This window comes from Drosophila eugracilis, unplaced genomic scaffold (assembly GCF_018153835.1).
Source record: "Drosophila eugracilis isolate 14026-0451.02 unplaced genomic scaffold, ASM1815383v1 contig_90, whole genome shotgun sequence".
NCBI lineage: Eukaryota > Metazoa > Arthropoda > Insecta > Diptera > Drosophilidae > Drosophila > Drosophila eugracilis.
Window position 1 is genome coordinate 4,780,640 of NW_024573812.1, and position 13,933 is coordinate 4,794,572.

The 13,933-nt window shown below is 42.7% G+C and overlaps 5 protein-coding genes across 7 annotated transcripts; 3 read left to right on the forward strand and 2 right to left on the reverse strand.

Annotated features, from left to right (window-relative positions):
* Window positions 1–1,292: 1,292 nt before the first annotated feature.
* On the forward strand, window positions 1,293–2,128 carry LOC108112438 (zinc finger protein 317). Its single transcript, XM_017222283.1, has one exon. It carries the CDS (start codon window positions 1,293–1,295, stop codon window positions 2,073–2,075), a length of 783 nt encoding a protein of 260 aa, XP_017077772.1. The 3' UTR covers window positions 2,076–2,128.
* A 199-nt stretch (window positions 2,129–2,327) lies between these two features.
* On the forward strand, window positions 2,328–3,979 carry LOC108113232 (U3 small nucleolar RNA-associated protein 18 homolog). Its single transcript, XM_017223770.2, has one exon. It carries the CDS (start codon window positions 2,427–2,429, stop codon window positions 3,948–3,950), a length of 1,524 nt encoding a protein of 507 aa, XP_017079259.1. The 5' UTR covers window positions 2,328–2,426; the 3' UTR covers window positions 3,951–3,979.
* A 105-nt stretch (window positions 3,980–4,084) lies between these two features.
* LOC108113233 (nuclear pore glycoprotein p62) lies at window positions 4,085–5,430 on the reverse strand. The gene has a single exon (XM_017223771.1). It carries the CDS (start codon window positions 5,317–5,319, stop codon window positions 4,144–4,146), a length of 1,176 nt encoding a protein of 391 aa, XP_017079260.1. The 5' UTR covers window positions 5,320–5,430; the 3' UTR covers window positions 4,085–4,143.
* A 1,470-nt stretch (window positions 5,431–6,900) lies between these two features.
* LOC108112639 (alpha-N-acetylgalactosaminidase) lies at window positions 6,901–8,977 on the forward strand. Its single transcript, XM_017222749.2, has 7 exons — window positions 6,901–7,176; window positions 7,234–7,263; window positions 7,460–7,507; window positions 7,577–7,754; window positions 7,811–8,382; window positions 8,439–8,740; window positions 8,803–8,977. Exons 1-7 carry the CDS (start codon window positions 7,085–7,087, stop codon window positions 8,832–8,834), a joined length of 1,254 nt encoding a protein of 417 aa, XP_017078238.1. The 5' UTR covers window positions 6,901–7,084; the 3' UTR covers window positions 8,835–8,977.
* On the reverse strand, window positions 8,973–13,902 carry LOC108112637 (hydroxymethylglutaryl-CoA synthase 1). Of its 3 annotated transcripts, none has more exons than XM_017222747.1 (2): window positions 13,777–13,902; window positions 8,973–10,791 (listed from the first exon to the last, which is right to left on the reverse strand). In XM_017222747.1, exon 2 carries the CDS (start codon window positions 10,756–10,758, stop codon window positions 9,361–9,363), a length of 1,398 nt encoding a protein of 465 aa, XP_017078236.1. In that variant the 5' UTR covers window positions 10,759–10,791; window positions 13,777–13,902; the 3' UTR covers window positions 8,973–9,360. The 3 variants fall into 3 exon arrangements, with proteins under 3 accessions (XP_017078236.1, XP_017078237.1, XP_017078235.1); XM_017222748.1 differs by lacking the exon at window positions 13,777–13,902 and adding an exon at window positions 12,061–12,204; XM_017222746.1 differs by lacking the exon at window positions 13,777–13,902 and adding an exon at window positions 11,050–11,160.
* Window positions 13,903–13,933: the final 31 nt, after the last annotated feature.

Here is a 13,933-nt window from a genome sequence, read left to right on the forward strand (position 1 = left end):
ATTAGAAGTGGGCGGTGAAAAGGGTTAAGAGCACTCTTCAAAAATGCAGAGATTTGTTAAGCTTTAGTTACTTGGAAAATGTTAAGAGTTTTCTAAGGTATTGAAAAAAAGGCAAATACTTAGTGCTAAGCATTTATGCACCTACTTTTGAATATTTTCCCATGCTAATTCGTTAAAAAACTGAATTTTCCTTTTTAAAACACACTTTCTTATGCTAATTTTTGATACTAATAAAAATGATGTTTAATATTTATGAAATATTATTTTGAAGTGTAGCAGCGCCTTGATGGCGCAACAATAACGCTGTATCCTTTGAAATGACAAAAATTGGTTGCTCTCAGTGAGGCTTGACGCCTGACTTGGCAGGAGACACTTACTTGCGGGCACCACAAGATGTCAGCCATCACCCGGCCACCTAGCCACTCAACCCAAAGGAACCACCCACTCTACACCTCACCCTCAACCCGACAAAGGACGCGCCTTATCAACTATGCAGAGCTTTGTCTCTAAGCGATTGCAGCCGCCCCCCTTTTTTTCACCCAACCTGTTTCCCCGCCAGCCAGCGTCTTTTGTTGCGCTTAATGAATTTTACGTAAATTTTACGAGCGCTGATTTCTGGCAGCAGCACCACCCCAGCTATTAATCCACACTTTAGTGAGAGCACCACCCTCCTCGCCGGTGGGGAGGATGGGGTGATGGGTGGTTAGATGGTTGGGTGGATAGTGGGTGGCACTGATGACTGGTATTCCCTGTTTGTGCGTGTGTAATGACAAGTTCAACAACAACTCGGCATTGTCGACTGGTGACGAGGACGACGTGCTCCGACATTTGTTTGCCCAAGTTATGCAAATATTTTTCCAGTCAAGAAGTTTTTGTTTAATTGCATATTTTGACTCGCATTACGCGTGTCATAAAGCAAGGATCCGAAGCTTACCACAATGGAAGGAGTTGGGCGGGGATTTAGGACACTCGGAAGACATGTTCTTGAATTTTAGAGTTCCTCTCAAGGTTGATAAACCTTTTTGGTAACTAAACAAGAATATATTTTATGATTTATTTACTTAAACTGATTCGATAAGAATTAAAGTATTATTCATTAGTCGTTCTTCAGGCTTTTAAATGTTAAAAGCGTTACGCAAAAATTCAAAAAAGGTAGAATTTTTGTAGTATGGTTTTGCCAGCCCTGGCAATTTTGGAGTATCGAGTATCGAGTACCTACTTTCTATCCATCAAACAGAATGACAGACAAACTTTCTTTTTACCTTTCGCCCTGGCAAAACACAAAAGGCATCATGACAAGTGATAGTGACTGGATTCCTATGGCTCTGGAACCAGCTACTCTGCTCTCGGTGACGGAGAATAATGGTATGGTTACCAGGGTCTACGTAACTCCCTGCAAGGAACCGAGTAAGAAAAAGCCGCTGGCGGAACGAAAAACTGAAGTTTTTCCCGAGGAAAACAAAAGCCTTTTCACCTGTCCGTATTGTGGAAATGGAATTCGAACTGCCGGTGCTTTCAAGGTGCATCTTAAAGCCTGCGAAAAACGCTTCGAAACGATGGGGATTCATGGAACAGGAACGCCCCAGTTGCACTGCAGCATTTGCAAGAAGACCTTCTCCACTGTGTCATCCCTGAGTAGCCACCGGCTCGTGCACGGAAGTGGTCCAGTAAAACGACGCTGCGCAGCCTGCAAAATCAACTTCGAGACGGAACTGGAGTATCGGACCCATTTAGAAAGCCATTTGAAGGAGCGAAAATCCAAGGATGAATCCGATGACGATGAGTACACAGTCAGCAAATTCTTCCAATGTCTCTTCTGTCGAAAGGGTTTCTTAGCCTGTTTTAAACCTGGCCAGGTGTCCCGTCGATACGCCTGCGACGATTGCATCAAAAACCTAAAAGTTCAAGAGGAGAACCAAAAGAAAACTGTTCCGGTCAAGAAAACGCCCACTTTTTGTTGTGATCGATGTGGGCGGTTGTACAGATATGAAGGTTTCCTTAACCGTCATTTAAAGATATGCCACGAACCCATTGCCAAAAAGAAGCAAAAACTTGAAAACAAGGAAACGAACTAGTCCTAGTCTCTTAGTTAGGATGGAACATAACTAAAAAATATAATTATTATAAAAACTAATTTGTGATTTAACAGAAATAGAAACAATACGCATTAAATGATGTATTTGTATTTGTATTTATTTTAAATATTTATTGTTATTATCATACATTTAAATTTTGGCGCTCTACTTCTGATATTTATTCACTTCTGATATCGATGTGGTAACACTTATCGATAACTCATATGTTGCTTGGTATTTTGATTTGAAGGCGTTAGTACGTTTCCCGCCCAGCTGCACGTGTAAATTTTTGTGCCCAGCACGAAAACTGTCGTAAATAAACGCATTTTTGGGCAATTTTCGGCAATCACCATGAGTTCAGACGAGTCCAGTGATGGATTGGAGGAGCTCAAGGACTTGATGGCCTTGTATGGCAAGCAGGAGGACAAAAAACCGAGCGAGAATCAAAAGAAACGTTTTATTCCGAAGGCCTCCCAGGCCAAAGAACTCAACTATGTAGAGGTTCCTATGGAAAAGGTGATCTTTGGCGACAGGCAGCGATTCCTTACCAATCTGGCCAAATCCGTGGGTCAAAAGTGGCAGCAAAGCGTAGATGAGGACGAGGATGAGGAAAATCCCGACCAGCAGAAAGCTGGTGACAAGCGGAAAGCCGCTTGGTCGGATTCCGATGATGAAGACATTCAAGTGGGCGATGTTAAGAGGGCCACCAAGCACACAGGTCCCCTGAACCACCTGCGCAAGGACAAATCCTACAAGGAGTACCTCACGGCGCGATTCCAGCGCACTCTAAACCAACCCAAGTGGGCGGAGAAGAAGGTGAAGGGCAACGACGAGGAAGACCTCTCCTCCGACGAAGAACTTCTCAAGACGGTGGGCTTCATCGACCGCAAAGCTCGGAGCAGTGATATGCCTCAGAAAACGCTGAACTTCAAAAGAGTTAAGGATCTAAACAGAGCCGCCTATACTGAAGGGTTGACCACCAGCATCCAGTTTCATCCAACTAGTACTGCTGCTCTAGTGGCGAGCGAAAACTCAATAGCCACCATCTATACGGTGGACGGACATAAGAACGAGAAGTTGCATAGCATGCGTTTCAAAAAATTTCCATTGCTTTGCTCCAGAATTGCTCCCTGCGGCACGAAGGCGTTCTTCGGTTCCGTAAGAAGATATTACTACACCTACGACCTGCTGGAAGCCAAGGAAACCAAGCTGACGCTACCGGACGAGTCTATGACTATGAACCGTTTTGAAGTATCACCCTGTGGCAAATTCATTGTCAGTGCTGGCAAGTTTGGAGCCATTCATCTGCTGACGGCCAACACAAATGAGCTGTTGCATAGCTTCAAGCAGGAGGGCAATGTGAAAGGACTCGCATGGTCTGGGGACTCCAAAAGAGTCCTGGTCTGCGGTTCCAGTTCCAATGTTACTGTTCTGAACCTGCGACAGAACCTCATTGAACACATTTTCATGGACGACGGTTGCATCAATGGTCAGTGCATCCAACTGGCGCCCAATCAACGCCTTCTGGCCACTGGCAGCGAAGAGGGCGTAGTCAACATTTACGACTACGAGACCGTGTTCGCTTCTAAAGCCCCGCAGCCCGAGAAGCGCTTCATGAACCTGAGGACTAGCATCTCGAGTCTACAGTTTAATCACTCATCCGAGCTGCTGGCAATGAGCTCTGCTGAGGCACCAAACACCATAAAGCTGGCCCACTTCCCCAGTGCCACAGTCTTCTCAAACTTCCCGGCACAGACCGAAAACGTTGGCTATGTATCCTCAATGGCCTTTTCGCCGCACAGCAGTTTCCTGGCCCTGGCCACTAAGGGAAAAAAGGTGCCGCTCTTTAGGCTTAAATACTTCAAGAGTTATTAATTGAAGGCTGTATGATTTATATAAAATATTATAATGTAAAAAAGTGTGTAATTTTATGTGGAGGGAAAAACAACTAAAAGATTCTATAATCATATAAAACTAAATACTTTAAAAAGGCATTATAAGAACATGTCTTTTTTAGTAGTTACAATGAATCTTTTATTTAAGTTAACAAATATTAAGGTCCTAATATTTAGTAAGGGGCTCGGAATATATCTCTCTTCTGGGTATCCTGAATCTTCCCGATGTCGTCCAGCTTCTTGCAGATGTTCGACGACTGTGATTCGATCCACTGCAGTGAGCTCATGTGGGCATTGAGGATCTTGCCAATCTGGATGATCGGATCAGTGGTGTCTTGGCCCTTGTTAGCTTCATTTAGGTTGTCTATGATCTCTTTCAAGTCCTCAGACATCTGCTTTAGCTGCGTATCTAGATTCTCCACCATCAAATAAGTCTGGCTGCGCTCCATGTCCACCTTTGGGAGATTCACGAACTCTTTCTCCAGTGGCGCAAGGCTATCTTCAAGCTCGTTCTGCTGAGTAGCTATGAATTCAAGCTCCTGGTCAAGAACCTGTTGATCGGTTTTCACTTTTTTCACGGCATCGTTGAGCTCGACAATTTTCTGATTGTTGCTGATAAGCAGTTTATCCCAAGCGTTGATCTGAGTGGCTTGCTCGGTAAATACCTTCTCCTGCTCCTCAAACTCTAGGGTCCACTTGTTGATATGCTCTTCGAGTTGGTTGTAGGACAATTGGGAAGCGGTAGACACGGCAGAAGAGTCTGTGGTTTTGGTTTCAGTGGTTAGATTGGCAAAAGCTCCGCCTGTACTTAGAGTGGGAGCCGCTGCTGCTCCTAGTATCGGCGCTATAGCGGCTGGAGCTGCTGTCAAAGTTGTTGGCGCAGCCGCAGTGCTCTTGGCAACTCCTAATCCAGTGCCTCCCAGCAATCCTGTGGTGGGAGCTGCTGTATTCGCTGTACTAGTAGCTAAGGTTGGCGCTACCGCAGCCGTTGGCTGAGACATGAAGCCACCAAAAGCAGGTGGAGCAGCGGAAGTTCCAATCGTTGCCGCCGAAGTCGACACAGGATTTGCGGCTTGATTGCCCAGCGTAAGAGGAGCTGCAGCCGGTGCTGCAAGACCAAAACCAAATGCAGGTGGTGCCTGAGCCTTTGAATTGTCGGCATCTCCGCCACCAGCATTAGCGGTGGTAGCTGTAGGGCCACCGAATGAGAATGTTGGTTTTGTGGCGGGAACGGCAGCTGGTGCTGCTGGAGCCGCGGCTGCAGCGGGTGTTCCCGAGTTCAGGCCGAAGGAGAAGGAGAATGCACCTGCTGCCGGAGCGGCGGTGGTCGTGGGCAATTGGAATACCATGTTCAAGATCCTTTGCGACAAGTAAAAATTAAAATTGCAATTCAATCAAACGAAAACACGCCAAAAACAACCAGTGTCACCCCTCCTTGTGTTTTCCTATGGTATCAGTGTTGGAAAACAGCTGATGTCGATGTCAAAATTAGCTACTTTCAAGCTACTCCATAAGGCAGTTAGCTTTTAAAAATAACATTGCGGGTTTTTGACAAAATTGACAAAGTGAATAAAATAATCTTAAAGCTACAGTCTTGTAGAACAGGCATCAAAAAAGTGATATCTTGTTCCTAAGAAATGAAATATGTAGACCGGGAGGCATGCGTTTGAGTTTTTTCAAGTAATATAAATAGGTCGTAAATTAAAATTATATAAAAGAATGAAATGAAATCTGTAGACCAGGAGGCATGCGTTAGAGTTTTTTCAAGTAACGTAAATAGGTCGTAAATTAAAATTAAATAAAATTTATATAAATATTCTCACCAACATGAACAGAAACCTATTATGATCGTAAATAGGATAATTAGATAATCAATTTCTTAATTTAAATAATTATAAAACAAAGTAAATTTTAAAATATTTAAAATATTTAAATTATTCTTTTTCACTTCGGTTACTCAACACTGGCTCCGTGCTATTATTAAGCCGCAGATAGGGTTATATTTAGCAAAAATCCGCGCAACTTGAATGAGCTTATTAAAAGGTAATTGGAAAGCAATAACATAGAAACTACAAAAAAGTGAATGACAAAATCAATAACAAAACACCGGCTTTAATTAGTCATCTTCGTTATCTGAAAGTGGAAATGCGATAAGGTAACATTTGGGTCAAAAATATAATTGGAGTGCAACGGCACTTGGTTCTGTAATTGCATTTGGCTAACTCAGCAAAACACATGAAAGTAAATATGTACATATGTATGTATGTAGTCACTATCAGATGGGAATAATTACATTACTTTCAGAGCTGGAACAGGTAAAATTCTAAGACCTACAAAGTACTGATTGTTTTAATGACCAAAGTTATATAGTATTCATTATAATATATCTTATATCTAAACGTTGTTTTGTTAAATTAATATTGCTAACTTGTTTTTCAAGATTCACCATCCAATATATTAATAATTTTATGTTGTAAGTAATTTGAATTTAGTTACGGTTAAAATATATGTATGTAATAAAAACCGTTAGAAAGCGTTATTTTTTTTTTCTTTAAAGCTACATATACAATTTTGGCAGATAAAAATATTTTAAAATAAACAAATTAATCAATTATAATTATTATAGCTTACATGAAGAATATGTATGTTTATATATACGTAGGAAGTTACAAAATATTTCCCATCACTAGCCCCATAGTCTGTGCTACCCGAAAGTTCCCCAGTTTTGTAGGCCAGTTTAGTTGGCAAACAGCGCCAGAATTGAACAACAAAAGCATATCAGTAAGCCGCCGTTCTCTCCGCGCTTTTCGCCGTTTGCTCCCTATGATCGCTGTGAACTTGACGTGATAAGAGGGGCACCGGCTCCTCCTGCAATCAAAAAAAAGCCTGCTGTTTGTTCCACCCGGCGAACACACCAATCAGTCGATGGGTGTGCTCCACTGCAATAGCAATTAGCCACTAACCTTCTGCCGGGTCTTCAGCTCCTATTTTCCCCTTCCTCCAAATCTTCAGGTGGCCCGGGCAAACAAACTTATCTAGAGTGCCGCCGCAACGAAGAATATAAATTCCCTGGCAGACCAAAGGCCAGGATTCAGTCGGTGCCAATAGCTGACAATGTACAGAACGTGGGGCGTCTTTCTGGGCGGGATCCTCCTGCTACAGGTTCTGCAACTATCACTGGGACTCGATAATGGTCTAGCTCTCAAGTAAGCATTAATACTGATTGGATTCTGTTTTACTAAATTGAATTTTTCTACTTTCAGGCCACCCATGGGTTGGATGTCCTGGGAGCGGTGAGTAAACTTGTATTCTTATTAATCATGTTACTAAGTGTTTAGATTTGTTTTTTCTTTTAATTAGGAGTCTACATTCTCGTGATTATTAATAACAATACATATAATAACATACTAACATATATTTCTAGAGTTTAAGTAAATTTTACTGAATATTTCGGTGATACTAAGAGATTTACCTTCGTATTACTTTCAGTTTCCGTTGCTTGACTGACTGTCAACTTTATCCTGACGAGTGCATCAGGTAGAAGCCGAAACTCATCCAAATTGTAATCAAATTCTCCAAGTTTTTCTCTTTATGAACCCCTTTCAGTGAAAAACTTTTCCGGAGACATGCTGATCTTTTAGTTTCCGAAGGATACGCCGAAGCTGGCTACGAATACATCATCATTGACGACTGCTGGCTGGAGAAGCATCGCGACAACGATACCCAAAAGCTTGTGCCAGACAAGAAGCGTTTTCCCAGCGGATTAAATGCTCTTTCCGATCATGTAATTTATAAGATTTATATTCATTAGAAATCCCATTACATTAACTTATTTTACAGATTCATGACAAGGGCTTGAAGTTTGGTTTGTACCAGGATTATGGAACTAATACCTGTGCTGGTTATCCAGGAGTGATCAAGCATATGCAGCTGGATGCCCAGACCTTTGCAGATTGGGATGTGGACTATGTAAAGTTGGATGGCTGCTATGCCAATATCAGCGACATGGCAACAGGTTATCCAGAGTTTGGTCGCCTATTGAATGAAACAGGTCGTCCGATGGTGTACTCCTGCAGTTGGCCAGCTTATCAAGAGGATGCCGGCGAGATGCCTGATTATGAGTCTCTCAAGAAGCATTGTAATCTGTGGCGCAACTGGGACGATATTGATGATTCGCTGGAATCTCTAATGCAGATCATCGACTACTTTGCCAAAAACCAAGACAGAATTCAGCCGCATGGTGGACCAGGACACTGGAACGATCCCGATATGCTCCTCCTGGGAAACTATGGTTTAAGTTACGATCAGAGCAAACTTCAGATGGCCATTTGGGCGATAATGGCAGCACCTCTTATTATGTCTAATGATCTGGCCGCAGTGCGTCCTGAGATTAGAGATATTCTACAGAATCGGTTAGTTGTCTCATTGTTTTCCTATTGGTTTAATGCTAAAGAACTTTTCTTACTAGTGAGGTTATTGCAGTGGACCAAGATGAGCTCGGCATCCAGGGACGTCGAGTCTTAACCCGTAACCAAATAGAAGTCTGGAAACGACCCATTACACCGGTGGCCAAGAGTGGACATCACTCGTATGCTGTGGCCTTTGTCAGTCGTCGGGACGATGGAGCTCCCTACAGGATCCCTTTCACAATCAAAGATCTCGGACTGAACAATCCCAAGGGATATAGAGTGCAGGACCTATACGATGCCAGCAATAAAATGGGAGTCTTCCAATCAGAGAGTCAGTTCATCACACGCGTCAATCCTAATGGTAAAGTTTGTCGCGAAACTTAATCCAGACCTTAATTAATTTATATTTTCTATCGACCTCAGGCGTAACTTTCTACAAGTTTACAGCGTTGTAATCTGAAGATATGCAAAACAAGCCGCTGCCATCAAATCGAATATGCTCTTTTTTGTACCCATCATTCCATATTGCCCATCAAGATTGCGAAGATGAGATGTGTAATAGGTTAATTCCGATAATAAACAAGAGGTAATAATTGAAGAGGTTGTTTGACTTTGTTGATTTTTATTGTTCGTAAAACAATTGATTGTGTGCCTTACACACAGGTATAAGTATTGTACATTTATAGGCATAAATTGCAGTACCGACGCTAATTAAGACTTGTTCCATGGTATAAATAAGGTCTGACTGGATGAAAGAGTTAATTCGCAAGCAATGTATAAATAATTGGTGTAGTACTATATATGTATATGCGATTAGGACCCGGATACGAAGAGAGAAAGTAAAGCGACCCCTGGGATCACACCAGTTATAATTAGTTACCGTCTACAGCTACAGCTTACATGGGTTTGGTCGAGATAGTTTAGATAGTTTATTGTCAAGTTGGAAACCAGAACCAAACCAAAAGAACCAATAGCCCGGGGTTAGTGAACCCCATTGCTGATGGTTGGCGTCCGCTCGTAGGTGCGTCGATGCAGCGAATCCACATCCTTCAGGTAGAAGGTTCCAGGAAACAAGGCGGAAATGCTGCCAGTGGGCGTGTATGGCGCCGCATGGTTGTTCTTCTCTCGCACCTCCATCAGCGCGGAGAACTGCTCAGGGGCAACCTTTTCGCGTGAGTTAAGCAGCGGCTGCACGTAGTCTAGTTTCGAGGCGAACTTCTCAAAAGCTTCAGCATCTTGGGTCACACTTATCGAGTACATAGAGGCTGCCAGTCCGGATCCGTAGGAGAATACTCCAATGCGTTTACCGACCAATTCCTTGGCCGGCTCTCCAATCAACAGTGACACCAGGCCCGAGTACACCGACGGGGTGTACATGTTGCCCACCTGGTTAGCTAGCAGCAGCGATTTCTTGGTCTTGCTGGCAAAGATATCCGCAGACTGCGTAAGGAAGGCCTTCTCAACGTCGCGATCGAAGTAAGTGCTTTCTAAAGTGGAGCTATTGAATCGCTCCAGTCCCGGGAACTGCTTCGTTCGCTCCTCTTCGCTGCTCAGCAGGAAGTCATTGAAGCTCAGACGACCCACAGATTTCTGCACCAGTTTGCAGAAGGGCGTGTGGAACAGGATGGCGTCGAAGGTGCTCAGGCTGGCCGACTCCTTCGTGCTGTCCTTTTGCTGCTGGTTGAACTTCTTGCGGTACAACCTATAGCAAGTATCCAGAGCGGATAGATAGCACTGAATAGAGAGCTTTCCGTCCACAGTGGGATACTCAGAGCTGAGGTCCGGCTTGTAAAAGTCGTAGGCATGCTCCATGTGAGTGGCCCGTAGTCCACGATCCAGGACCAGCGGCGCATTTGGACCTATTAGCATGGCCACCGCACCAGCTCCGCCAGTTGGTCGCGCAGCACCCTTGGCATACACAGCAATATCAGCACAAACTGCGAGAGCCAGGCGGCCGTCCCAGCTGGAAGATTCCACCCAGTTGACGGCGTTGAAGAGCGCTGCCGTGCCACCGTAGCAAGCGTTTGTGGTGTCTATACCCTCAATGTCGGTGTTCCCGCTCTCAACAAACAGCTGCATCAGCACTGACTTCACTGACTTGGATTTGTCCACAATGGTCTCGGTTCCCACTTCCAGTCGGCCGATCTCCGAATGCTTTACGTGGTGCCGCTCCAGCAGGCGACTCACAACCGTCAGGCAGAGCGAGTTAACATCTTCGCGGTCCGAGCAGAATCCCATCTTGGCCTGACCCAGGCCAATTGTGTACTTGCCCGCGGAGGCACCGTCGAAGGTCTCTAGCTCCGTCTGGTCCACGTATTGGGAGGGAAATAGCACCTCGATGGCGCGTATTCCAACGTTCTGGGGCCAGTGGGATGCCATGATTGTTACCGGTTATCTATTTAATCCTGAGCTCTGTAAGAGAGTTTTTGTGAGAAATGATTAGTAATGTTTTCGATATAAAACCGGACAAATTACAAAATTTATGTTCTAACTGCAAAGTTATACTTCAACTGAAACTAAAAATCATAAGTTTTCACTTAATGTTTGGAGGTTCTTTAAGTAGCACTGAGTTTAATTTAAGCAGAGTTCTCGATGTGGCCCGAATTCCACTGCCAATTGGCATTGGGAAACTTTCTCCCCGCGCAATCACGGCGTATTTATAATGCTTACAAATTGGACGAGAGGGCAGAGACAACCTGTTGCACGCTCGAGCTGCGTTGGACGTGTGTAAGCCAGTGACTTTGAGTTGGGCTGAAGAAGTCATCAAAGTCTTCGAGGCAGTGGCGCCGACTTGGCAATGGCAAGGGGACCAACAGATTTCCCTCTGGCTGAGAGACCGAAAGAGAGAGAGTGGCAAAAGCGGAGAAAGTTTCCCTCGCTCAGTCGAACTTCATAAAAGAGAACACTAAGCCAAAGTAAAGTAAACCAAAACACACGCATCACAATAAATGTAAGCCAAGACGACAAGCCCAAAACCCAAAAGGGACAGAGGGCGTGGATGCTGTGGCTACACAATAAAAAATTGGGAGTTGTAATAATGTACTAATCTATGGAATATGCTAGCTACATGTTTAATATTGATATATAGCAATGAACCAGTGCTAAAACCAATTTGATTTAGCAATATTTCCTGGAATTTGTATTTTATTTTAGAATCATGTTAATTTAATTACGTTCAGTACTAATTATATAAATTAAGTTCTAAACAAGTTGTTGATGCAGATATCTTTTGTAAAAATAAAAAAGTTTACTTAAAACAAGTCACTAAACGGAATAAAATAACATTTAAATTTAACTGCTAGTACACTTGCTAAAATCTTGTTTTTAATTAGTACTGTTTATAAATCGCTTTTCAATGATTCTTTAAACAGAAACAAGTTTATTATTATTGATAACTACCATTTAAATTATATATATATAATTTAACTATCATTCATTGATCCTAAAACTGGAATTGTCTTTAGTTCTTTTTTTTCATTTTTATTTAATTTCAGATAAAAATAGGATTCATTTTGTACGGTGGAGTATTTTAGGACAGGTTGGGAGCGTCTTCACCCATAAGTGGGTCATGCCCACTAACCGATTCCCCTACCGAAAAAAAAACACGCGTCTATATTGTATAACCGATAAGAGTATGCGTGTGTTTGTGGCCCAAACCCGAAAAGCGATTGACATGTTTACCGTTACAGTTAGCACCTGCGACTACTGGCCTATTGACAATAAGTTTTCACTTTTCGGACTGGAACTTTTTTTTTTTTAGATTTTGAAAGGTTTTGGGGAAGCGCGAGGCTCACTCGATCGAATCTCTCCGCGGACTGACGGCCATCGAGCCACTGCACTGGCATATGAATATGACCATGACGGCGGTATTGGCAGCGGAGAGGCCTCAAACGGCAAACGGCAAACAGAGGCGAGAATAGGCGCTGTAAGTCAATGCCAATTGCTGAAAGCGCTCGGCGAACAAATAGCGATCGTGCATAATTACGGGAAATATTTATCGCTTAGATACGGCCAGCGAGCACGAGCGTCTGGGGGCTAAGAAGTCGCCGGAATATATAGATATTCCCCAGATAGTCGTGGCTTTTTGCGATAGGGTAAAGATCAAAGGCTGCTGCCAATCGCTGATAAGCCCGGAACAATTCCTGCAATATACGTATAGTATGTTCTACCGTATAGATAGGACATTTTGACATTTTAACGCAAGTACACAATGGGAAAAAGGGTTTAGCAATTTGTATTGTCTTTCTTAATGGAAGTGAATCATCAAACGTCTAATTTTTTAAAGGCTTTCCTCAGAAAAGTTTAGCAAAAGAAAAATTCGATGAAATTTCAAATATAAAGTGTTCATCTGTGAAGAATTCTGAAGATTAGTTTGCTATTTTACAATTAATGGTTCCAAAAATTTCAGTGGGTAAACACAATATCTAAACATCTAGATAGCAAGATAGATACCACTAAAATGTAAATAATCTTTGATTAGTAGGACAAGTCCTAAACCATACAAGATGATCTTAGGATCTTGATTAAACAACAGTTTAACTTTATTAATGTATTATCAAATCCAATGATTCGACAAATGTTTGGGAATGGAAATTTTATATCAATTATATAATATAATTAATGAATGAAAAAGTCAGAGGAAAGGCAAAAATCAGATGATGCCCACATGAGGCAATATTGTGTTTCATTGGGTAAAAGTATGAATCATTACTTAAGTTCTTGGGGATTTTAATTTCAAGAAATTCAAGGCAATTGGAACACCATTTTCTCCAAGTGCTAAGTTCGAAATTAAGCTCACACGCTGTGCCTAAGCAGCCCTTGGGATTAAGTATGGAAATGGATGCACTGCTTATGCGGAAAAGTATTATTGAAGGGGATGGGAAAGGAAAGGGGCACTGTTGTGGTTTTTGTGTGCTTATTTTTAGCACTTCGAAATTGGGAAATATTTGTGTAAACATTTCCTGGAACTGTTGCGCACTTGGCTAATTGTTTGCTCTTGAATCAATTCCCTTTTTGTATATATATTTTTTGTTGTGTATATAGGGTGTGGAGTTGAAAAAGGGGGTGAGGAGGTCAAAGGTTGTGGTGCTCCCGAAAAAGGCACACGTGTATTTGAGAGCCGGGAGATAAGCAGGGTTTTTGGGGGCAGGGTTATGAAACCAGGCCATAGCAACTCTCATGACTGAAAAGTTATACCTTTCCGATTATCAATATCACACACAGCTGGGAAAACTCTTGGAAAACATATTTCCTTCGACTAACAATTACCAATTCCTAATTGCACACATATTGTTCTTTCCGACTTCTGGTTACATCAGCGGGTTATACATCTCACTGCTCCGTCCACTACCGCTGTCCAGTAGAACACAGATTAGTGTAAAGCACACTTTCACTTACATGCTAATATTAATGGTCCAGGGCGGGCGATATGTTTAAAACTAAACTAATTCCGAATAAAATTAAGCAACGAAACTGCGGCACCTCAGCCGGGCAGTGTTGAAGAGCGCTTACGGCGTAACAGCTGTTTATGGAATCAGCTGTTTGCCTCGAAAGC